At 42.1% G+C, this 24,281-nt stretch overlaps 1 protein-coding gene and 1 non-coding gene across 6 annotated transcripts in view; one reads left to right on the top strand and one right to left on the bottom strand.

The window, feature by feature from the left end:
• Positions 1-14: 14 nt before the first annotated feature.
• The window catches only part of SLC11A2 (solute carrier family 11 member 2), a 62,738-nt gene continuing 38,471 nt past the window's right edge, over positions 15-24,281 (bottom strand). For 4 of the 5 annotated variants that reach the window (XM_006168151.3, XM_006168149.2, XM_006168150.3 and 1 more), the window contains exons 4-17: positions 23,745-23,870; positions 22,995-23,114; positions 20,151-20,257; positions 19,537-19,607; positions 19,370-19,437; positions 18,574-18,729; positions 15,330-15,488; positions 14,254-14,340; positions 12,813-12,932; positions 12,095-12,244; positions 11,052-11,125; positions 10,249-10,402; positions 6,770-6,823; positions 15-260 (exon numbers count right to left, since the gene is read on the bottom strand). In XM_006168151.3, coding sequence (XP_006168213.1) covers positions 183-260; positions 6,770-6,823; positions 10,249-10,402; positions 11,052-11,125; positions 12,095-12,244; positions 12,813-12,932; positions 14,254-14,340; positions 15,330-15,488; positions 18,574-18,729; positions 19,370-19,437; positions 19,537-19,607; positions 20,151-20,257; positions 22,995-23,114; positions 23,745-23,870 — 1,524 coding nt within the window. In that variant the 3' untranslated portion in view covers positions 15-182. Of the gene's footprint in view, positions 261-4,608; positions 6,824-10,248; positions 10,403-11,051; positions 11,126-12,094; positions 12,245-12,812; positions 12,933-14,253; positions 14,341-15,329; positions 15,489-18,573; positions 18,730-19,369; positions 19,438-19,536; positions 19,608-20,150; positions 20,258-22,994; positions 23,115-23,744; positions 23,871-24,281 lie in introns of those variants that run through there. The other variant, XM_027768135.1, reaches the window with a different exon arrangement.
• Positions 15,662-15,769, top strand: LOC114006098 (U6 spliceosomal RNA). Its single transcript, XR_003547860.1, has one exon. It is a non-coding gene; the product is annotated as a U6 spliceosomal RNA (small nuclear RNA).

Here is a 24,281-nt window from a genome sequence, read left to right as displayed (position 1 = left end):
AAAGAGAGAGAGAGGAAGAGGGAAAACGCAGCTTTAACACCCTTCCCAAGATGAAATTTGTGCCTTTTGTTCAAAATGTTTGAACAAAACTCACCTCTGAACTAACAGAGATAGGTTAACGAGACACTTGGTACAAAAGGGCTTAAAGAAAATTGTTCTTGTATAGTCTCTCAGGCTGTCAATCATCTAGACACAAGTGAGTCAGCATCCACGGTGTTCAGAAGGTAAAGTTCAGGCTGAGCTGTCAATCCCAGGTGATACTAAAGACAAAAAGATGAAAGATGGTTAGACTAATTTTTCAAGTATTTAACCACTGAAATTACCACTTAAGTATTTAAACAGCATGTCAATTTAGGCCTATTTTCAGTAGCACAGTATTTTTATTTCAGAAAAGAAACAGCTTACAAGCATAAGATTTCTGATGTGTAAAGTAACAGTTAGAAGCTGAAATAGTTAAGGACTGAGCTAGTGCCAGATGCCCTCAGCAAAATAAGCACTCTGATTATTTCTGTGACCTATTACACCCCAGGATGGGCACATCAGATCAGGATACTAAGAGCAGATATGCACTGAGTGCTTTTGTGTTTTAGTACTGTATTAGAAATCAAATATCAAATGGTCTAAATCCTGAACCCTATAATCCTGCCCCATTATCTTCTGTCACCTAAGCAGAGGAAAGCCTTTTATTCAAAAACAAAAACACAGTCAATAAAATGGCATGTGCTGAGAGAGAGGGAGAAGACCTCTGGGTCCCAAATGTTTCCCAAAGTGAGTCAGAACCACCTCAGCTGCTGCTAAAACACATTTCCAAGGCAGGACCCATAGCACAGCAGTTAAGTGCTACACAGAAGCCAGATAACTACATGACAAACCAAGGTTGAAAAAACCAGAGGCGTGAAAAAACACATGCAGTAGGCACATGTTCCTGGATCCTGACAGGATAGAGGCATGATGGAAAAAGAATTATGGCATGATCAGGCCCCACTGGGAAATGCTTTCTCTTATATGCCCTCTGTCATTAAACAAACATACAAACAAAAACAAGTTCCAGACCCACCCTTGGAGAACTGAATCCAGATGGCATGCACTGCGAGCCATGAAGCTGTATTCCTTTTCATTCTTTCTCTCCCCTGAATATACCTTGGGACAATCAGTATCTCATTTTAGCCCCACTGTTACTACTTAGGGCTTTAGGAACAGTAGTGGCCCTTGACACCAATAGCCTGTAGGCCAGTGCAGAATGCAGACTACACATCTGTAAGAACTATGACTGTTCGAGAACAGAGGAAGAGGCACTAGAGTTTCGTTCAAGCCCCAACTCTACCACTTCCTGTAACTTTGAGGATAGCATGTGTTCTTTTGGAGACATGTTCTACACTTATTTGTAAAATAGGAATAAATGCTACATTTGAAAATGCTGGCAACACTAACAGAGTATTTCACATTGGCCTTCAATATATATTTAACAACATTACAAACTGTCCTGTATAACCTCATTGGCTTGTCGTGACAACTGTGTGACGATAACACAGACCAAATGGTGTCTAAGATAAAACTATCCTCATCTAGTGGGTTAGAAAAATACTGATTACACTGACTTTTGGGCAGGGAAACAGACTTCAGACTTCAGCTTGCTTATTTACCTCAAGGACTGACATCTCTGCTTCAGCAACTAAGAGCAATTGTCAGGCACAAGAATTCATTAAAACCATTTTCCAAGTGAGCAAAGGTAGTAGGCTTCCTCATTATCTAATAAGCAAGGTTTGCGATATCCCATAATGCCCACAGGCTGTACTAGGTGGCCTAGTAGACAGATCAAACTTTTTTTTAAGTTGTTTTTTATTATTATTCTAATTTGCTATAGGTCACATGTGTTCACCAGAGAGAGACAGAGAGAAAAAAGGAAAGTGAAAAAACAAGTTGCCAGGTCTGGGACTCAAATCAGTCAGCCATGTGGGAGTCGAGCACCTTAACCACCACGCCACCTGCTGGCCCCAAATCAAACTATTTCAGGAAAGAAGTCTGTCATACATTGTTGTGAGACATTGTGAAGTAGGGCTAAGTGGCCCAGCAATAGGTTACAATATTTTCTGGGTAGACAGGTAATGCAAATGAATAAACTTATCATTAGATCTTAGCTACTGCTGAGTTAGGATCATAGCAGACCCTGCTCATTCTCTATGTCTGCCAAAAGCATTCAAATTTATTTATTTATATATTTTCAAATTTACTTTTTAAAAAGTTTTTTAAAAGAATTATTTTATTCAATTTTATTCATTGTCATTATTTTTTTTTTTTTGAAGTTGACTAGAGAGAGACACAGAGAGAAGGAAAGCAAGAAAGCAAGCTGCCAGGTCTGCGACTCGAACCATAGTCAGCCACCTTAACCATGATGCCACCTGCCAGTCCTAAAGAGTTTTTATTGCTATAGGGTACATTCACTCACCAGAGAGACAGAAAGATAGAGATAGAAAACAAGAAATCCCCCCTCCCCCCAAGAGGGGATGGCCATGCCACAATCCCTTCTCCTCCATTCTCCTCTCGGGATCTTGGGCACACATACCCACCCGGTATGAGTTTTAAGCTGTCGAGTGGGTCTGGGATTCGAACTGTGACCCCCCCCAAAAAAAAATCTCTCTAAAAAAAAAATCTCTAAAATAAATAAAATGAACACAACCCAAACAAAATCTAATCTGCCACTCAAAAAAGATAATAAAAAGTGGCCACTTTTTTTTTTTTTTTTTTAGAGGTTTTTTCGCTATAGGGCGTTGCGTGCGCTCGCCAGACAGACAGACAGAGACAAAGAGACAGAAAGTGAGAAATCACCCCTCAGGATGGCCACGCCATTTCTTCCATTCTCCTCTCGGGATATTGGGCTTGCATGGACATGTGCCCAGTGTGTTTTTCAAGCCACTGGGTCCGGGACTCAAACCACACACTCAAGCTATGTGGGACGTTGCCGCCCTTAACCACCAAGCCACAGACTGGCTCTAAAAGATTGGTGTCTTAACCCAGCTACAAGATGGCATGCGGGAGGTGGGGTGGCGTGGCAGATGGCATGGTGGTTTAGGCCACTGGACTCCCACATGGCCAACCACAGTTCAAGTCCCAGAACTACTGGCTTGCTTTCTCACTTTTCTCACTTTTATCCTCTCTCTCTTTCTAGTCAAATTAAAATTAATTAATTAATTAAAATAAAATAATTATTTTAAAGAAAGATGGCTTAGGAATAAAAACACGGTCTCTGGCATTGAGCTACTCAAGTTCAAATGCCAATTGCCCATTCATTAGCAATGTGATGTGGGCACATTACTTTTGGCCTTTCAGTTGTCTCATCTACATAGAGGCCGACCCTGTTGTCATAGGGATTAAATGAGATAACATGAGTGCTCAGACAGGGCCAGTACATAAGTAATGAGTTAAACATTTCTATGCTCTTCAGCTAAGGTGCCCAGAGAAGCTGACACATTTAGATTCACTGGTCCCACTAATGAAGGAGTAGAAGACATTCCAGAGGGCAGACCTAAAGGAAATGTCTCAAATTGGCATCTTTAAATTGTTTTACAACCTTTTTAGTTCTGAAATTAAGTCAAAGCAAGAAGAAACTGCTAAATAAGAAAGGATAATATGGAGAATGAAATTCTTCCCAGTTTACTTTGTATATTCAGTTGCTATGAGACAAACAGGGAAAGTCTGAAACAGAGGAAGGGAATATTAAGTTCCAGCGACTCTTTTGGGATAACCTGAATGCTGACTTTTTGTCCTGTGTGGTGACAGAGCCAGTACTTCATCAATAGTTCTATGTGCCTGAGTGTCACCTCAGTTTTCAATAAGTGGTGCCAATATCTCCGTCATATCAGGCCTGACAACATGCTCATTTGTTTGTTAAGCTTAATAGTTTTTGTTTTTCTCCTCAAATATTCGCTCATTTTAACTGGCAGCATATACAGAATGTTAGAGCCTTCATCAATGGTAGAACGAGACTAGACAGAAAAATACGCAGCTTATAGTAGAGAAAGACAAGCTAAAATTTTTTTATTTATTCATGTTTTAAAGATGGTAATTATGTTACCACTAGCTACAGCAAAACCACCTTTTTTTTTTTTTTTTTTTTTGAAGAGGTTTTTGCTATAGGGCGTGTGCACTTGCCAGAAAGACAGAGAAACAGAAAGCAAGAAATCACCCCCTGGGAGGAATGGCCACGCTGCAATCCCTTCTCTTCCATTCTCCTCTCAGGATCTTGGGCATGCACACACATGAGTCTGGCATGAGTTTAAGCCACCGGGTCCAGGACTCAAACCGCGGTCAACTATGTAGGAGTCCAGCAATGTAGCCATTATGCCATCTGCTGGTCCCACAGCAAAACTATTTGACTAAATGGGTAAATAGAAATTAGTGCCTTGATATGTGCAATGAATCCAAGCCTTCTGAAAACTAAATCTATTTCTCTGTCCCTTCTAAGGTGAAAATCACTAACAGTGTGGGCTTAGTATGTCATTTCAGGTGGTAACTCATGTTTTGTTATTTTTTTAAATCAAAGTTGTTGACACCTTATTAATGAAGTATTTTCAAGGGTTCAAGGTTAAAAAAAATACCCAGGAAACCAAATTGGAAAAAAGAAAAAAAAAATTTTAATTACAAACCAAGTTTACATACTGTTAAATGGTCATTGAAAGCTCAGATGTAAATACTCCTAATACCACTAGCAAGACCTCACAGGAGCCAAAGTGAAGCTCTTTCCTATCCCTCTGATAATTTCCAATATACTATAGCAACACAAATATTTCAGGTCACATCTAAAGAGAACAAAGACCAATTTACATAAAGTACAATTATGTATCTTTAAACATTTGGTAAAGTCAAAATGCACTGTGCATGCTGGCATTTTAAGACTTAAATTTCTATACATTGCTTATTGTAACTGAAGTACACTTTCTGTGAGGATCAAATGGAATACAGTATGGGATCATTTTCAAACCTGTAAAATACTACACACACAGTATTATAAAATGCCATTTTACTGGGAAAACATTTTCCATCATTGCAAGTCATAAATAAAACTTTCAAAAGATTACTAGCAGCTTTTATCTGGGCTCCTAAATGTTTGTGAGTCTGAGACTTTCCAGACCCATCCACATCCAAGGCAAAGTTTGATGTCAGTGTACCATCTCACAAAGAATTTTTTTGTCAATCTGGCCTTTACCTACTACAGCCAGATGAGAGCTTATGATGTCAGTCGCCAATATCTTCACAAAGTGCCTTTCTGACCAGTTTAGGGAATGACAGTGGTAGGGAAAGGGGCAGACAGGAGGAAAACCAGTGGAAAATTGTCATTTGTGATTCTGTGCTTTGTTGCTTGAAGGACTAAGAAAAATGTATGGTCAGTGAAACACAGCGGTCTACCTTTAATGCTTATGAACACTGAAATGACAACGCATCCAATGAGTGCTATAGACTACATGCCAAATATCACTAATTACACCTTTGGGGGCTCAGATGAACACAGAGCATCAATGAACCAAGACTCCAGAAGGAAGCTCCAAAATGAGAAGTCCTTCAAAGCCATTCCATTATTGTTCTCACCAAGTCAATGGCTATAAAAGGCTTTTGATTATTTATCTCCAGCAGACAAATGTGACTTGACTTGAGATAATCACACAGTCTTAGGCTCCACATGTAAAAAATGTCAGTAGTGGCTGAATAAGAGCAGTAGCTTCATGCTGAAGACACCCATTTCCTCTGACTCCAGTGCTCCACCATCTGGTCTCAAAGTTTTTCCCTCAGGAAACAGTTGGAGAGAGGTAGCCCAGTTCAATCTTGTTGAAAGAACTTTGCAACCACAGTGACACCTACTGACTTGCTGAGAAGAGAGAGCTTTGCAACGTTTAGGTCCTTAGCTCCTGAGATTGCCTTGCAAGTTATCTCGGCCATGAAGCAGAGTGGTGCATCAGAAAACATGATGATTCTGGTGACAGGTGGCTTTTAGGAATAAAACAGATGGCTCTTCTTTCCCTTTTGAGTCTTTTCTACCCACCCACAATGGGAGAATGTCATTTCATAAAGGCTACCAATCAGAAAAGCTCTGTATTAACATGATTATTATGATTAAAATTAAGATTCCCTATTAATTTCCACAGAAATTTTAAGTGGACATAAGGTAAAAGGGTCCTGAGCCTGAAAGAGGTAGATGTCTCTTAATTTTTTAATATTTCATATGGATGAAACCACTGTAGTTGAGTTTTTTAATAGTTAAAATAATTAAAAGGATACACACAATAAAAAAAATTCTCAGCCTTTTAAAGTCCATTATCTCTTGATAAAATTCATACCCATTCTGTAGTTGGTATTATTAAAAATGTATTGCATTTTCAAATACATTTTAACTTACAACATTAAGAATAATGCATAGAGGATTAGCTCTCAAAATAATAAAACAAGTGGCCCTTGAGCAGCTACTGAATAGTTTAGTGTTGGAATGATAGCAGCAAATGTCAGCATTCCAAGGATCCTATCTAGTCCAGTTCCCAGGTTAGGAGGTCAAGAAGAAAAAGAATTCCATCTCTCAAACATCTATGAAATAAACTCTTTCTCAACCAACAGCTGAATCCTAAATGTGGTGTGCAACAGCACATACCTTTGGCTATGCTCACACAGTAAACCATAGAAATGCATTAGTTCTGGTGGCTACCTGTGGAAGACAGACTAATCCAGTTTACTTAGCATAGCCACCAGTGGTGTCTTCGGTCAGCAGGACTTTAGAGATGCTTACCGTGTGCCCACAGTCCAGGAAGGACATGCCCAATGCAATCAAACATTGCCAACCCTGAAAGATAAAACAGCAGTCATCATTCACCAGGCTCTTTGAAAAGCCCCCTTACCTGCCATGACTGCTCAGACAGCACTACTCAAACGCATACCTGCTCCCTTCCTTGAACCTGAACTTTGCCCATCTTCTACCACCAATAGTTCCACAGCTGTTCTCCCAACAAAGAGACTCTTGTCCTCCTTCAAAATACCTGGAAATCTGCCCTTTTCTACATTTTTCATACTCTTTTCAATACTGAGCTCCCTCTGTTCCTACTGCTTTCTGTCTGGGGATTCTTTTAGTCTGCTATAGGGCATGTGTGTTCACCAGAGGCGGGGGTAGGGAAGGAGGGGATCGCCATGCCGCAATCCCTTCTCCTCAGTTCTCCTCCCAGGATCTTAGGCATGTATGCACATGCACCCGGCATGAGTTTAAGCCACCGAGTCCGGGACTCGAAAAGTGGTCGACTACATGGGAGTACAGGGACACAGCCATTACACCAACTGCTGGTCCCTGTCTTTGAGAGATGTTTGCTACAGGGTATGTACACTCAACAGAAAGACAGAGAGAGACAGAGACAGAAAGTGAGAAATTACCCCTCCAGGGGAATGGCCATATAGAAATCTCTTCTCCTCCATTCTCCTTGGGAATGTATGCACATGCAACCGGTGTGAGTTTTAAGCCACCGGGTCTGGGACTCGAACTTGCAGTCCACCATGTGGGTGTCCAGCGACATAATGATTATGTCATCTGCTGGTCCCTAGGGTTAGTATTATTTTTTTGTGCCCAAAGTTCATTGAGAAGGAAAACAGAAAGGACATATAAATTCAGGACATAATATTTCAATATTTACTAAAGCGATTATCTCAATTAAGTACCTAACCCATGGCAGACATTGGCATGGGGACTAGGTAAGCAGGTTTCTAACCTCTTTCTTCAGCTATTCTCTGCACAGGCATGGCATAATTATCCTATTCCTATCCCAAATCTTTGTGGACTTCAGAGAAAACCTCTAGATTAGGGAGGTGGATTTGTTGTTGTTTTTGGCTATTTTTAATCTATATAAACAAATTTTAAAAGCTTTAGAGGTATGGGACCAGTAGTTAATGTAATGGCTATGTTGGACTCCCAAGTAGTTGATCATGGTTTGAGTACCGGACCCGGTGGCTTACACTCACGCCAGGTGTGTGTGCGTGCATGCCCAAGATCCCTAGTGGAGAATGGAGGAGAATGAACTGCGACATGGCCATCCCCCCTGGGGGGGGGGTGATTTCTCACTTTCTGTCTGTCTGTCTGTATCTGTCTTTCTGGAGACTGCACGCACCCTATAGCAAAAACCTCTCCAAAAAAAGAAAAGAAAAAAGAGCTTTAGAGGGGCCAGCCGGTGGTGTGTGGTTAAGGCACTGGACTCCCACATAGCTGACCACGGTTCGAGTCCTGGACCTGGCAGCTTGCCTTCTCACTTTCTCTTTCTGATCAAATTTTAAAAATAATAAAAAATAAAATAAAATAAATAATTCTTTTAAAAAAGGCCCTAAAAGAAGCTTTAGAAAAAGAGAAGGGACCAGCAGATGGCATATTGGCCTGTTGCTGGACTCCCACATAGTTGACTGTGGTTCAAGTCCTGGACACAGTGGCTTAAACTTCATGCCAGGCACATGTATGTGTGTGCCCAAAATCCCAAGAGAAGAATGGAGACGAAGGGAATGCCATCCCCCTAGTGGGTGTTTTCTCATATTCTGTCTCTCCAGCGAGCACATGCGCCCTACGGCAAAAATCTCTGAAAACAAGAAAAAAAAAGGAGAAGAAAATATCCATTATCCCACCTTGCTAAAATGATTATCATTTTTATATAATTTACTCTAGACTAAAAAAATATTTTTATAATCTGAGTATAAATAATTTTATTATTTTGAAGTTGACCAGAAAGAGACAGAGAGAAAGAGGGAAGAAAAGTGAGAAAGCAAGCTGCCAGGTCTGGGACTCAAACCACAGTTTCTTTTCTAGGTAACTGTAGTTTTATAAGCACTTTTTCCCCCAGTTTTGCTCTAAAGCTTGTGTACTCACTAGAGAAAAAGGAGAGAAAGTGAGAAATTACCACCCAGGTGGCATAGCCATACTTCAATTCCTTCTCCTCCATTCTCCTCTCAGGATTTTGGGCACACACACACATATACATCCAATCCAGTGTATTTTTTAAGCCACCAGGTCTGGGACTTGAACACTGCAGTTGGTCATATGGAATACAGCTGTCTTAACCACACCATTAGCTGGCCCAACAATCACATTTTTTTTAAAGAATTATTTTTCGTTTAATTTTAGTCATTGTCTTTTTTTAAAAAATATTTTTGAAGTTGATCAGAGAGAGACCGGGGGTGGGGGGGGAGCGGGGAGTGAGAAAGCAAGCTGCCAGGTCTGGGACTCAAACCACAGTCAGCCATGTGGGAGTCCAACTGCCTTAACCACCACGTCACCTGCCAGCCCACACCATGATTTTTTAAAATGACTCTGGGGAACCAATCCCATAGCCTAGTGGTTAAGGGAACTGGATCCCACATGGCCAACAAGAATTCAAAATCCAGGCCTGGTGTCTTGAAATATACACTGGTCATTTACGTGTGCATGTCCAGAATGAAGAAATGGAAAAGGGACTATGGTATATGTAATCATGCCCCATTGGGGAGTACTTTCTGATTCTCTTTCTTTCCCTCTCTCTAAATGGTGAGGGACTACATGGCTTCTGGCAGTTAAAAAAGAATTCTAGAGGGGCCAGCAGGTAGCATGATGGTTAAGGGCGCTGGACTCCTACAGGGCCGATTGTGGTTTGAGTCCTGGACCTGGTGACTTGCTTTCTCACTTTCCCTCTCTCTCACTCTGTCTCTCTCTGATGAGAATACAATAGATAAATAACGTTAAACAAAATAATTATTTTAAAAATTCAAGTCTCAGTTCTCTTCTTTAAAAATCTAGAATAATCAAGTGAGATATTACGATTTATTAATATGCTTTTCCTGGGACAGCCAGTAAATGGTAGAGCTGATCCGGGCTGTGAACTCACATGTGTCCCACCCCAAAGCTTCTAATCACACAGCACAACCCTTTCCCCAACTCTGTCTCATAGCACTCTACTCTATTTACTGCTATCCTTCTTTTACCTCCTCAAATATACTACTCCTCATTCTCTTATTAGGAATTATCAAGAACTGAAACCAGAGAGAAGTGACAGAAACAGAAAAACGACAGATCTTAGGAACCAAAGTAAATTTTAAGGTTAGAAATACTATCTCATAAATAGTTGACTTGATAATTTCATGTAAATTGTCTCAATAACCTAGAGATGAGATCACTATGTGCCCTTCTGGGTCCGCTAAATTCTGAGTCAGTCAGTCCCATCTCTACCACCCCTGCTGTCTCTGCCCCTGCTCCCTCCAGACTGGACTTACCAAATAGAACACAAAGCTCAGATAAGCCACACTGACCACCGCAGCCACCACATACAACGCCATGTGCCCTAGGTCCTGGACATAAACCACTACGAAGTACATGTTGATGGAACAGACGATAAGGACCAAGATCCCACCTGCAATCCTCCAGCCTCTGTAAAAGAATCAACAGCCATGGTAGAACAGTCCACCCTAACCACACACAGAAAAGGAAACTGTGTTTTACAGTGTAAACAGGACAAGAGCTAAAGTCACTTCAAAATGAACTGAAAATTGTTCTTTCTATGTTCTAGATTAGGTTTAATGAGCCAAAGTTAGACATCACGTTGAGAGAGGGTGGAAAATTGCCATTAAGTAATCCCCAATATTTAAGTCCCTAGATAGGCACAAGTCATAGAAACATAATGAGCCATTTCACTAGAATCCCTAGAAATGTAGCAAGTCATTTCAAATACCCCATACCTTTAAAAGAGGTATAAAAGGTATTAGCTTTTGCCTTTCTCATTAAGATCATTTAACATAGGATTAAGGTGCTTCAAACAGCAGTAGCTGAAGTTGAAGAGTTGAAGACTAAAAAGATCAACCTAAAAGCTGAACTGTTTTGTTAAGAAATGAAAAATGTGCTTTCTCCTTTACTACAGTCAGTTTCCATATTCTAAGTCAATGAGCAAGCAGCTAGGAATCACCTCCCTAAGCATATAGTGCCCCTGTATGGCTCATTTCTGACTGGCCTGTTAGAAATAAAGACATTTTTCCTCCACATACAAGCAACTCTTTTGGAGAACTAAGAAAAGTACACTCACATTCCATTTGCAAAGTCACTCATCACAGGCCGCAAGCTTGTAAATGTGAGGATGGGTATGAGAGCAAATGGAAGCTGCAAAAGAAAGAAGTAGGATCAGATGGGGCTACTGAGATCCTTGTACCACCTGACAGTACAGTAAGCAAAAGGGAAACATAAACCTTGCCTATCATCCCGAAGAGATCAAGCTTTATATTGAAATATGTACAGCTGTCATTAAATTGCATCAATTATGACTGTAAGTGACTTTTCTTCTTCACCTTCATAGTACCAAGCACAGTGTCTAGTATGTTTTCATTTAATGTTTGTTTGAATTAATGAACTATAATTTTGTGTTCTGTGTGTAACTGGAGCTCATAATTCTATTTAACAGGCTTTTTTTTTTTGGAGAGGTTTTTTCGCTACAGGGCGCGTGCACTCGCCAGACAGACAGAGAGACATAGAGACAGAAAGTGAGAAATCACCCCCCAGGGGGGATGGTCACGCCACAATCACTTCTCCTCCATTCTCCTCTTGGGATCTTGGGCACACACGCACATGCGCCCGGCGTGAGTTTTAAGCCACTGGGTCCAGGACGCGAACCGCGGTCGACTATGTGGGAGTCCAGCGACATAGCCATTACGCTAACTGCTGGTTCCCTATTTAACAGGCTTTTAAAAAAGCAAACCATAGGGGACCAGCAGGTGGCGTGGTGGTTAAGGCGCTGGACACTCCCACATGGTCGACCAGGGTTCGAGTCCTGAATCTGGTGGCTTGCTTTCTCGTTTCCTCTCTCTCTCATTCTCAACCTCTGTCTCTCTCTGGTAAAATTAAAAAATGTATGAATGAATAAATAAAATAAAATAAATAATTATTAAAAAAAAAAAAAAGCAAACCATTTCTAAAATGCTTTTAGATGAGAGAGACTTTACATACATTTACTGCAGACCTAGACTGTGCCTTTTTCTTTTTTCCAATACCCCCCACCACTAGGCTTGGCGTCCAAGGGGAATACATATGCTGCCTAACTAAATGCAATGTGAGTTTTTCCAGCTACCTTCTTACCTGTAAGCTCTGCAAGACATTCAGGAAATCATTCATCCCTGTTAGATGCTCTACATCTTGGAAAACAGCAACCAACAGAGTAGGGATAATGGCAATAGAGCGGGTCAGAATCACTCGGGCAAAGCGTGACCATTTTAGGTTCAGGAATCCCTGGAAGAAAATACAAGAACAGGAGGATTATTAGCAACACGGAATAAAAAAGGTTGGGGGAGGTTCATTAGAGACCTCAGAAGCATGGAATTAAAAAGCAACAAAAAGTGCTAGCCCCATGGTGCAGCAGTTGAGGACCACGCATGACTTGTTAAATTTCTAGGGGCTCTAGTGAAACAGTTCACTGCATTTCTAGGAGGTTGTTGTTTCTAGAGGCTTATTTGATGGTAATTTCCCTTCTCTTTCTCCTCATCATGTCTAACTTGGCTCGTTAAACCTAATTTGGGCTGTGCATGAAAACCTGGATCCTATATGACTGTCCAGGGTTTGAATTCAAGCCCTGGTGGCTTGAGGATTATACTGGATTTATGTGGATGTGTGGGTGCCCAAAATCCTGACAGGAGAGAGGAATGAAGTAAGGAGGACGGTGGTGTGACCACGCCCAGCGGGAGGTACTTTCTCTCTCTCTTTCTTTCTGACAAGCATGTATACCCTCTGAAAACTAAAGAAAAAAAAGGGGGGGACAAGAACTTTAAGTATCCTCCCTCTATTCTGTATTGGCACATACCTCCATGACAAACTGGCCAGAATAGGTTCCTGTCATGGTAGAGCTCTGTCCTGCAGCCAGGATCCCCACTGCCCAGATGTAGAGTGCAGCAGGCCCAAAGTAACATCCCAGTACAACACCCTGAGAGAGGCAAGGGAGAAAGATACGTCTGTGACAACGACCTGCTTAGACAATACCCAAAACAGCATTCCTCTGTGACATTTCTCCCTCTTCTGTTCTATGTACCACACATACCAAGAGCTGTGCTAGGCAATATCCCAGAAGCCAGGCTTAGGGCCTGACTTCATTCTAGAAGTTTTTAATCTAAACGTCACTGGCTAATCCTTCATCCCTCTGTCTAGTCCTTTCTTTTGTCCAAGCTGCTAAAGTCTTTGTATCTCCAATCTCCATGTGTGTGTATATCTATCTATCTATCTATCTATCTATCTATCTATCATCTATCATCTATCTATCTATTGGGGCCAGCAGGTGGTATGGTGGTTGGGGGCACTGGACTTCCACATAGCCAACTGTGGTGTGAGTCCTAGACCTGGCGGGTTGCTTTCTCACTTTCCCTCTCTCTCATTCTGTCCTTCTCTGGTCAAATTAAAATAAATAAATAAATAAACAAACAAATTAAATGAATAAAGTTCAATAAAATAATTTTTAAAATATATACATCTACATGTATATACAAACACATACACAAAAGGCATCTATATTACATTTCCCAAATTATATTTCTTAATGTACTATCCTAGAAAATGGTAACAGGAGTGCAGGGAAAGTACCAATAAACTTGGGAAATGTTGCACCCTGTATATTTCATTCTTGGAGGATCACAATGTAACCCGCATGAAGGGACTGAGAAACCCCAGTAAAGAACACTTTATTGGGCCAGCTCCATGACACAGGGGTAAGGTACTACTCAAAAGAAGCTGAATCCCGGGACCAGCAGTTAGTGTAATGGCTATGTCGCTGGACTCCCACGTAGTCGACCGTGGTTCACCCCGGACCCAGTGGCTTACAACTCACGCCAGGCGCGTGTGCGTGCGTGCCCAAGATCCCGAGAGGAGAATGGAGAAGGAATGGCAGCGTGGCCATCCCCCCTGGAGGGTGATTTCTCGCTTTCTGTCTCTCAGTCTCTCTCTTGTCTGTCTGACGAGTGCACGCGCCCTATAGCAAAAACCTCTTAAAAAAAGAAGAAGAAGCTGAATCCCACAACATGACCACAGTTCTAATCCTTGGCCTGGTCAGCCTGAAACACATCTAGCATGCATGTGAATGCCCAAGATCCAATATTAACTACAGGACTCAGGGATGGAGATCAAAGCCCAACCAGACCCTATGAAAGGTGCTAATACTACCCCCCACCTCTTTCTCTCACATGCATGCACGTGATCAGATAATATGCTAAGAATATTGACTTGGGAACAAAGGCCACAAATCTGAACATGCTTACCCCCTTGTAGATGTCCACAGCCAGGGTAGAGTTATCATTAGGAAAGAGGCCAGCATGGGGACTGCTACTGTTTCTACAGACTTCAACCTAGGATCCAAAGGAGTTTAAAAGCAATATTTATTTTAGAAGCAAGGACTAGAGAAAAGTTCTGTCCTACAGATCACACATAGCCATTTATGAGACGTAGGCTGAAGAGAAAACACTGGATACAGGTAGTGATGTGGGCAGAGATCAGCAGCAAGATGTCTTGTGATCTTCTTCCATAATCTTAAAATAAAGGCTTCAAACATGAAAGGACATCCAGAACAGGGTGTCCTTAGTCAAAGTCAGGAGTCAGAGGTTATCAAAGGTAAAGAAAAACTACAGAGATGGGCCAGCAGGTGGCGTGGTAGTTGGGGCATTGCATTCTACATGGTCAACTTCATGGTTCGAATCCTGGACCTGTGGCCCGAGAAAATGCTGGGCGAACAAGCGTGCATGCCCAAAATCCTGAGAGGAGAATGGAGAAGGGATTGCAGCATGTCCACCTCCCGTCCCCGGGGGTGATTTCTAACTTTCCCTCTCCCTGTGTCTGTCTCCCTCTAGTAAGTGTACGTGCTTTATGGCAAAAATCTAAATAAATAAGAAAACTAAACAGGTAATTAGGAATCAAGAGGATGCAGAATTCAAAATGACTAAACAAAGTCTCCAGTAACAGCTACTGTTGGGGCTGGCATAGTGGTTGGGGTGCTGGACTCCCACATATCTGACCATTGGCAGGACTGGAAAGCAGGCAGGCAGAAGTTTGTAGGCAAGAAACAAGAGGTTAACAATGAGCCACGTGAATGTGAAGCTACTAACCCAACAGCATGAAGCAATCTTGAGCTGAGGCAAGCTCCTTTCCCAGTCAAAAGCAGGAAAGCCCAGGCATGGTCAGCCCCTAGACTCTGACCAGTACACAGTGATTTTGAGGAGACAGCATTGAGGTTAGAGATCCATTTGCCCTGGATTCCAAGTCACTGCTGTATTTTCCCACCCCTTTCCAGTCTTCACTTTTCTCTCACCATCATTACCACTCATCAACCTGACTTACTCACCACTTGATCGTTGGTTTTCCCAAAAAATGCTTCAGCAAAGACCGAGACCACAAAGACGTTGATGATGAAGGAAACAAAGAGAGCAATGCAGGATTCAATGAAAAAGTATTTATTGGCTTCTCGAACTTCCTGTTTATTGGCGCGGTTCACCTGTCTAGACTAAAGAAACAAGGGCAGTCACTTTGTGACCAGCTAGAACAAATTTCCTTATTACATTTCAGGAATGTGGAGTCACCTCAAAGATTTAAAAGACCAACAACTGACTAGATGAAATGTGAGAAATCCAACATTCACCTACACTCTAGTTCATTAAGTAATTAAGAGTTTTATGCATGCTTGCTTCGGCAGCATATATACTAAAAATTGGAACAATACAGAGAATATTAGCATGGCCTCTGTGCAAGAATGACATGCAAATCCATGAAGCATTCCATATTTTTGCCAGATCGCTTAGTGTGCATTCAGTCCTCACAAGACATCAGACAATTTGTACTGGTGAGAAACCTTCCACATGTAATAAATGTGGCAAATATTTTAGTATGCTTTCACAGCTCTCCAGACATTGGGTAATCCATAGGAGAAAAAACAAATAAATGTAATGAATGTGAAAAGTTTTCCTGTCAAAATTACACCTCCTATTTGAAAGAATTCATATCTGATAGACCTTAAAAATGCAAGGATGGGGACCAACAGATGGCATAATGGTTACATCACTGTACTCCCACATAGGTGACCATGGTTTGAACCTCAGACCCAGTGGCTTAAAACTCACGCTGGATACATGTGCATGCATGTGTGCCCAAAATCCTGAAAACACAATGGAGGAGAAGGGATTGTGGCATGGCTACCCCCCCGGGTGGTGATTTCTCACTTTCTATCTCTCTGTCTCTCCGGCAAGCGCATTCGCCATATAGCAAAAATCTCTTGCTGAAAAAAAAAAATGCAAGGATATCAGCCAGCAGGTAGCAGGGTGGTTGAGCCATTGGACTCCCACATGGCTGACCGTGTACCGGAACTGGTGTCTTACTTTCTTTCTCTATCTCTGGTGAGCACACATGGCCTAATAGCAAATTTAAAACTAATACTAATAATAAATAATTATTATTTTTTTAAAATGCAGGGGAGTGACAAACCCTTCCTTAAGAATTAAATATTAATTGACATCAGAGATGGGACTAGCAGTTGGCGTGATAGCTATGTCGCTGGACTCCCATGTAGTTGACCGCGGTTCGAGTCCTGGACCTGGTGGCTTAAACTCACACTGGACACATGTGTGTGCGTGCCCAAGATCCTGAGAGGAGAATGGAGAAGGAACTGTGGCATGGCCAACCCCCCGGGGGGATGATTTCTCGCTTTCTGTCTGTCTCTCTCTCTGTCTTTGTGGAGAGCGCACGCACCCTATAGCAAAAACCTCTCCAAAAAAAGAAAGACATCAGAGAGACCAGGCGAATGTATAATTATAGATGGCAGAGGCCTTTTCTAAGTCTTGGAAGTCACCAGGCATCGAAACATGTATATTTAATAAGATTATACAGATAATATGTGCACTGATGATCTTACCCAAGAATCGAAACTTGCAACATCATGGGATTCGATTCATACAAGAGAGACTCTTAAATGAATGTAACAAATGTACTACTTAATGTTAAGCCTTCATGACTGTTTTTAATGCAGAATACAAAACTAATACTAATAATAAATAATTCTTTTTTTAAAAATGCAGGGGAGTAACAAACCCTTCCTTAAGAATTAAATATTAATTGACATTGGAGATGGGACCAGCAGTTGGCATAATAGGATCAGGAGAGTTCAGTAACCAAAATTGTATGTTTAGGACTTTCTAAAAAGTTTGTCCTTGAAAGAATTCTTGAAAGTCTTGAGCCAGCCGGTGGCATGGTGGTTAAAGAAGCTGGATTCCAGGGAACCAGCAGTTGGCGTAATGGCTATGTCGCTGGACTCCCACGTAGTCGACCACGGTTTGCGTCCCAGACCCGGTGGCTTAAAACTCACGCCGGGCGCATGCGTGTGCGTGCCCAAGATCCCGAGAGGAGAATGGAGGAGAAGGGACTGCGGCGTGACCATCCCCCCTGGGGGGTGATTTCTCGCTTTCTGTCTCTCTGTCTCTCTCTGTCTGTCTGGCGAATGCACGTGCCCTATAGCGAAAATCTCTCCAAAAAAAAAGACGCTGGATCCCACATGGCCAACTGTATGGTTTGCATGTTAGACCTGGCTGCTTGAAAAACCTGCCAGGTGCAGATGTGTGAGTGCTGAAAACATAGAGGAAGTCCCCCTCCCTGTCTCTCTCTGACAAGAGCGTGCTTCTTAAAGGAAAAAAAATATATATATATATATACACACACATATATATGTACATAGAGAACGAGCTTACATGTTAATAGAATTTAATATTGTTCTCACTCAAAAAAAGTTTTATGCCCTTTGACAACATTGCACATTCCCTAAGTAAGAAACAGTGACTAAATGACACAGTAAGTAAACCCTCAGTTACTGCAGTAGGTCAGACCACTGATTTACAAAAACAATCTGATTTTCTAAGAGGTATATAACCCTCACTGTAAGGGTCTCTGCAATCTCCAACAAATTACTGTGTAAGACTGACTGGTGGGGCTGGCAGGTGGTGTGGTGGTTAAGGGCACTGGACTCCTACAGAATCAAGGTACAAGTTTATGTTGGTGCAAAACATCTTGAAATCCTTGCAGTTTTTCATAATACACACCTTTCATGGCCGAGTACGGTTCGAGTCATGGACCTGGCGGCTTGCCTTCTCACTTTCTCTCTCTGTCTCACTCTGTTCCTCTCTGGTCAAATTAAAAAATAAAATAAATAAAGTTCAGTAAAACAATTCAAAAACAAATTCTATTTTATTTTTTAACCCAGAGAGCACAAGCACTCGCTAGAGAGACGGAGGGAAGAAAAAAATCAATCCCCAATGAGACACAGTCACAATCCCTTCTCCATCTCTCCATCCTGAAGGGATTTGGAATACACATATAAGAGCCTGGCATGTTTTTCAAGCCAGCATGGCTGGGATTCAAACTGTGGTCACTCATATGGGATCCAGCTCCCTTCAACTACTAGGGCCAGCCTACTTTCAGGCCTTTTATGAAGGATGTTAGTCCCAGCTTTTCTGTGGGGTCAGTAATCTCGGGCCAGTTTGATGATAAAAAGAAGAACCCACGCATGTGCAGTTTATACATGTCACCGAGATAAGGTCCTTGCTCACCTTGACTAAGGCAGAATGCAGGTACATATTGTGTGGCATGATGACTGCTCCCACGATGCCCACAGCCTGCTCAATCTGTGGGGTGCGACAGCCTGAACAGGATGGCACAAACATGCCCCTGAGTACCTGGCTCTGGCTTGGTTTCACTGTAACATACTACATAGAACATCAACTATTAGTTTATTAGAACATGAGAATGAGTACCACACTCTGAATTTTTAAGTCCTTATATCCCCCTTCTCTTCTTCAACAAACACCCAGGACGGTGAAGATTATAGAATCATCACAAAACTAGGCAACACACAGGGCTTATTACCAGGGATCACAGAATTCAGGTTTGGAGTACCACATATTTTATATCATATTTTAGATATACTAAACAGATGGGTATAGGATGTAACTAGTATTATAAAGAAAATGGCAGCTAAGAATCTTACTATTGCTAGCTTAACAATAACTCATGTGAGACAAACCCAAGAACAAAGAATCGATTCCTGATTATCTGCACTTATCATGCTTCTTTCTGTTCACTTACATCCATCTAAAAATCACCTGCATGAACCACTAGAATAGAGGCTCACTCAGAAACACTTTTCAAACATACTTTTCCTTTTACACTGCAAGGGGACGTCAGAGTTCATGGAAAAAACAGAATCAAGGTACAAGTTTATGTTGGTGCAAAACATCTTGAAATCCTTGCAATTTTTCATGAACTTCATCTTTGTGAAGATCCCTCATAAAAGATTAAATAAAAGAGAAACCAAAAAACTAAAAACTAATAGCCTGTGACACTTGCCTCATATCCAAATGTGAGAGCCATAATAGTGATGAGAAAGCCAAAAAATGCTTCTAGCTTCCTCAAACCTGAACACAGCAGTGAGCTCATGCAGGGTTGACATCCTATCGGCCACATGACGGAAAGAACAGCTCCTTTGATTGACCCTCCATTCCTACTCTCCTTACCATATTTGTCCAAAAAGAGAAATACAAAGGTATCTGCAATGGTGATGAGAACTCCACCCCACAGAGGAACCCTAGGTCAGAGATAAGAAATGGAGATTAAAGGAAAGAAAGGAAACATTGAACAAACACTGCCTTGCAACACAACACTATTCACATACAGAATATATAGAGAAACAAGGACCTGGGAGGGGAGGCCATGGCAAGAAGCCAGGCCCTGGTTAGTATAGGTTCACAGCACCAAGTTAGTGACATTCATTCAAGATTTGATTGAGAGTCTACTATGTCAAACATTTAGGATACAAAGCTGAAAAGTATGGGTTTCAACCTAAAAGAGTTCACTCGATAACCCAGACATACAAAGAAATAACTATAATACAAAATGCCACATAGTGTGTATATAATAGAGATATCCATAACCCACTCTGGGAATGGAAGATGAAGAGCCTACATCTGGTGGTGGGGAGGGAAGTGGTTCTAAAAAGATTCCACAGAAGAAGTAATACTTGAGTTGAATCTTAAAATTGAAAATCAGTTTGGTTTTTGTTTTACTTTTGCTTTGAAATCTAGCATTAGATATCAACATTGATTACTCTCTAGAAGAAAAATCCTCTCACCTTCCTACAGACAGGAGATTGATGGCAATGGCTGAGCCAATGACTTCTTGCATATCTGAGCCAATGATAGCCAACTCCACCATTAGCCACAGGATGATTCGTGGGACCTAAACATCAAACAGGAAAATTGTGGTTCTCATTACTCATGTCTAAGAACTTCCTTTACAGGGAACCAGCAGTTAGCGTAACGGCTATGTCGCTGGACTCCCACGTAGTCGACCGCGGTTCGCGTCCCGGACCCGGTGGCTTAAAACTCACGCTGGGTGCGTGTATGTGCGTGCCCAAGATCCCGAGAGGAGAATGGAGGAGAAGGGATTGCGGTGTGACCATCCCCCCTGGGGGGTGATTTCTCGCTTTCTGTCTCTATGTCTCTGTCTGTCTGACGAGCGCATGCGCCCTATAGCAAAAACCTCTCCAAAAAAAAAAGAACTTCCTCCACAGTTTGTAATTCACACTGTGGGAATGACCCATAAGTAGTTCTCCATAAACTTCCCAACTAGAAATAAAGTTCTAGATCTTGGCCCTATTTGGCCGCTCAACCTTCTTTCTACTTAAGAGAAAAATAGAACTTCCATTCTAATCTCTACTTAATTCCTGCCTAAAAGCAATCTTAAAAATTTGATGGGAGGGACCAGCAGATGACATGATGGTTAAGGTATTGGATCCCACATGGCTGACTCTTATGGTTTGAGTACCGGACCTGGAAAACACAATGGGTACGTGTGCATTTGTTCCCAAAATTCCAAGAGGAGAATGAAAGAGAAGAGATTGTGAGTGACTATCCTCCTGGGGTGTGATTTCTTACTTTCCCTTTCTCTTTGCCTCTTTCTGTCTCTCCCTGGAAAATGGACATTTCCTATGGAAAAATTTAAAAAGAAAGAAAGAAAACAATTTGAGGGGAAGGGGCCACAGGTGGCATGGTGGTTAAGGCACTAAATTTCTACATGGCCAACCACAGTTCAAATTTGGAATCCGGCAGCTTGAAAATCATGCCAGGCACATGTGCATGCATATCCAGAATCTCAAGAGCAGAATGGAGGAGAAGGGATGCAGTATGGCCACGCCCCCTGTGGGGGGCAGTGATTTCTCACCTTCCCCCTCTCTCTCTTTGCAGTGAGTGCATGCACCCTATGGCAAAAAGCTAAAAACCTCTTTGAGATGGGAATAACCTCTTTGAAGGGAAAGTAGAGAGACCATGAAATCACCACAGAGAAAACATCTATCCTGACCATAACTGAAGAGACAAAACAAAGATGAAAAGACTGGGGTCATCTCTAACATAATAACTATACACAAGCAAGTGAAAAAGGATCTTATCTAAAGGTCAAAACTTTCTTCAGCAGCGCCAGCAGGTACCATAGCAGTTACGTCACTGGACTCCCGCATGGCTGACCGTGGTTCAAGTACTGGACTCGGTGGCTTGAAAATCACATTGGGCGCATGTGCGTGCATGCCCAAGATCCTGGGAGGAAATAGAGAAGAAGGGATTGTGGTGTGGTCATCTCCCCAAGGAGTGATTTCTCACTTTCTTTCTCACTGTCTGTCTCTGTCTCACGCTCTCCAATGAACACACATGCCCTAAGGCAAAAACCTCTTAAAAAAAGGTCTTCAGGCCCAGGCACAATTGCACAGGCTGTAGGGGTAGGACCACACAGAAGGCCTGGATTCAGATCCTGGACCAACGTACCTGGCCAGGCATGGTGGTTCACACCTGTAATCCCAGCCAACAGGGAAACTGGGGCAGAAGATCACAAAGGTAAGATTGTGAAAAATTCCCGTTTCTCTCTCTCTCTCTCTCTCATACACACAGACATAGGGTCATAGGATTCACTGCTACCTTAGGAGGCAATAGGAATAGCCCAAAATGTCCAGAGAAAAGCTACAGAGGACAGAGTAACTCCCAGTACTCTGGGAATAATTGGAATGAGAAAGGACTGTGACGTAGCCATCCTCCCTGGGGAGTATTTTCTCACTTTCTCTCTCTCTGTCTCTTCAGTGAGCGCAGGTGCCTGACAGCAAACATTTCTTAAAAAGGTAAAAATAATTTAACTTTTTCTTTTTTTGAAAGATTTTTGCTATAAGATGCATGTACTGTCTAGAGAGACAGCGAGATAGAAAGCAAGAAATCACCCCACAGAGGGAATGACCAGGTCACAATCCCTTCTCCTCCAGTCTCCTCTTGGGATTTTGGGCACACACACACACACATGCAAAGTGATGCAAAATCAAATAAAAAAGATACATACAAAGCAAACTGATGGAGAAACATGGAGGTTTGAATAAAAAGTTCTTGGATAGGGGGACCAGCAGGTGGTGTAGCGATTATGTTGCTGGACTCCCACATAGTCAACTGTGGTTCAAGTCTTAAACCCGGCAGCTTAAACTCACACCGGGCCCATGTGCGTGCGTGTCCAAAATCCTGAAGGGAGAATGGAGGAGAAGAGACTGTGGCATGGACACCCCCCTAGGGGGTGATTTCTCACTTTCTGTCTCTCCTGTGAGCACATGCACGCTATAGGAAAAATAAAATCTCTCCAAAAAAAAAAAGTGCTTGGAGAGAATTCCCCACTCTCCCATAGGTTTGGGGCTTCTAGATGCCAGAATAAATGGTAAATGAACAGAATTTTTCCAAAAAAAGCCTTGTGGGAAACAGTGAATCAAGTTAAGAGTCTGAAGCAGGGGGAAAATATGGCTTAGCAGTTAAGAAGGACTGAAGAATCTCCCCTGGTATTTTCAATCCTCAGCGCGACTGTCACCCAAGTCCTCCACTGTCAGGGCTAGCAAATATTGCCAGTCACAGATTCCTATGATGTGGCTGAGAAACAGGACAAATACATTGCTCACCTTAGGATACTGACGGTGACACACTTCAGCAAGATGCAGCCCAGTGACCACTCCCAGTCTAGCTGCGAGGCGCTGGAGTAGTAGCCCCACAATGGTGGCCAACAGAAGGACCCAAAGCAACTGAGAAGAAAAATCCACCCGTAGCACTCATTAGACAACTGGGATTTTCATTTGGTTGTCTGGCAATGTACATGGGAAACACTACAGTCAGGAAAGACCCCCAGTCAGGAATCACATGACCTGAGTTCTGCATCAGGTTCTACATATGTCCCACTAGGTCACCTTGCACCTTTCTGAACCTTGGCTTCTCCCATCTGTAGTTTCTCCTTGGTTTTGGGAAACTATGTGGATAAAATAAAAGACCAGATGGAAAATACTTCGCATACAAACGTCGCTGCTGATGAAGTATCTGCATGTATCCTGAGGCTGCTATCCAACAGGCAAGGTAGAGGAAAGGATATGAGCGAGTATTGTGTATGTTTAAAAAGATAGGGAGGGGGCTGGATGGTGGCACAGTTCAGCAGTAAAACATGACATTCTGTGAGGTTGACTCACGTGGGGGGGTTTCAGGTTTGCATCCAGAAACCACCCCCAACCGAGTATGCCAGGAATGCAAATGCCCATGGTTAGGGGCTGGATGAAGCTGGATATGAATCACATAATCAAGACCCTGTCTCTTGCTAATGACAGAAATAAACTTAAAATAAACTAAAAAAATAAAGAAAGAAAGAGGTAGAAGTAGAAGATCACCTTAAATCCAGCCACTGCTCCAGACTGCAAATCAGATTCGATATTTCCTGGATCCAGATAGGCAATGCTCATAAGAAAGCCTGGTCCCGTGAAAGCCCAGAGTTTGCGAAAGCTAAAACAAGAGTACTACACGAGAGAAAAACAGAGATCAAAGTGAGTATCACTACTTTATCTACTAATCTAATTTATCTATTTGTTAGTCACATATGAAGCAACACTTTCAGTTTCATAATGATAAAGGACTGGGCCACCTATGTGGTATAGTTGTTAAGGCAGCCAGATCACACGAGGCCTATTGCACAGTTCAAGTCCTAGACCCAGCAGCTTGAAAAACACACTGGGCACATGTGCATGTGTACCCAAAATCCCCAGAGGAGAAGACTGTAGTGTGGTCATCTCCCCTGGAGGGTGTTTTCTCTCTCTCTCTCACTCTCTGTCTCCCACAAGTGCCCTATAGCAAAAAAAAAAAAAAAAAAAAAAAAAAAGAACTTAGGATGTTGGATGCCGTGTGTATCCAAGTTTCACTTCCATCTTACC

This window comes from Tupaia chinensis, unplaced genomic scaffold (genome assembly GCF_000334495.1).
Source record: "Tupaia chinensis unplaced genomic scaffold, TupChi_1.0 Scaffold145652_1, whole genome shotgun sequence".
Classification (NCBI taxonomy): domain Eukaryota; kingdom Metazoa; phylum Chordata; class Mammalia; order Scandentia; family Tupaiidae; genus Tupaia; species Tupaia belangeri.
Note: the sequence above shows the minus strand (reverse complement) of the source record. Positions and strands in the feature narration are given on the sequence as shown.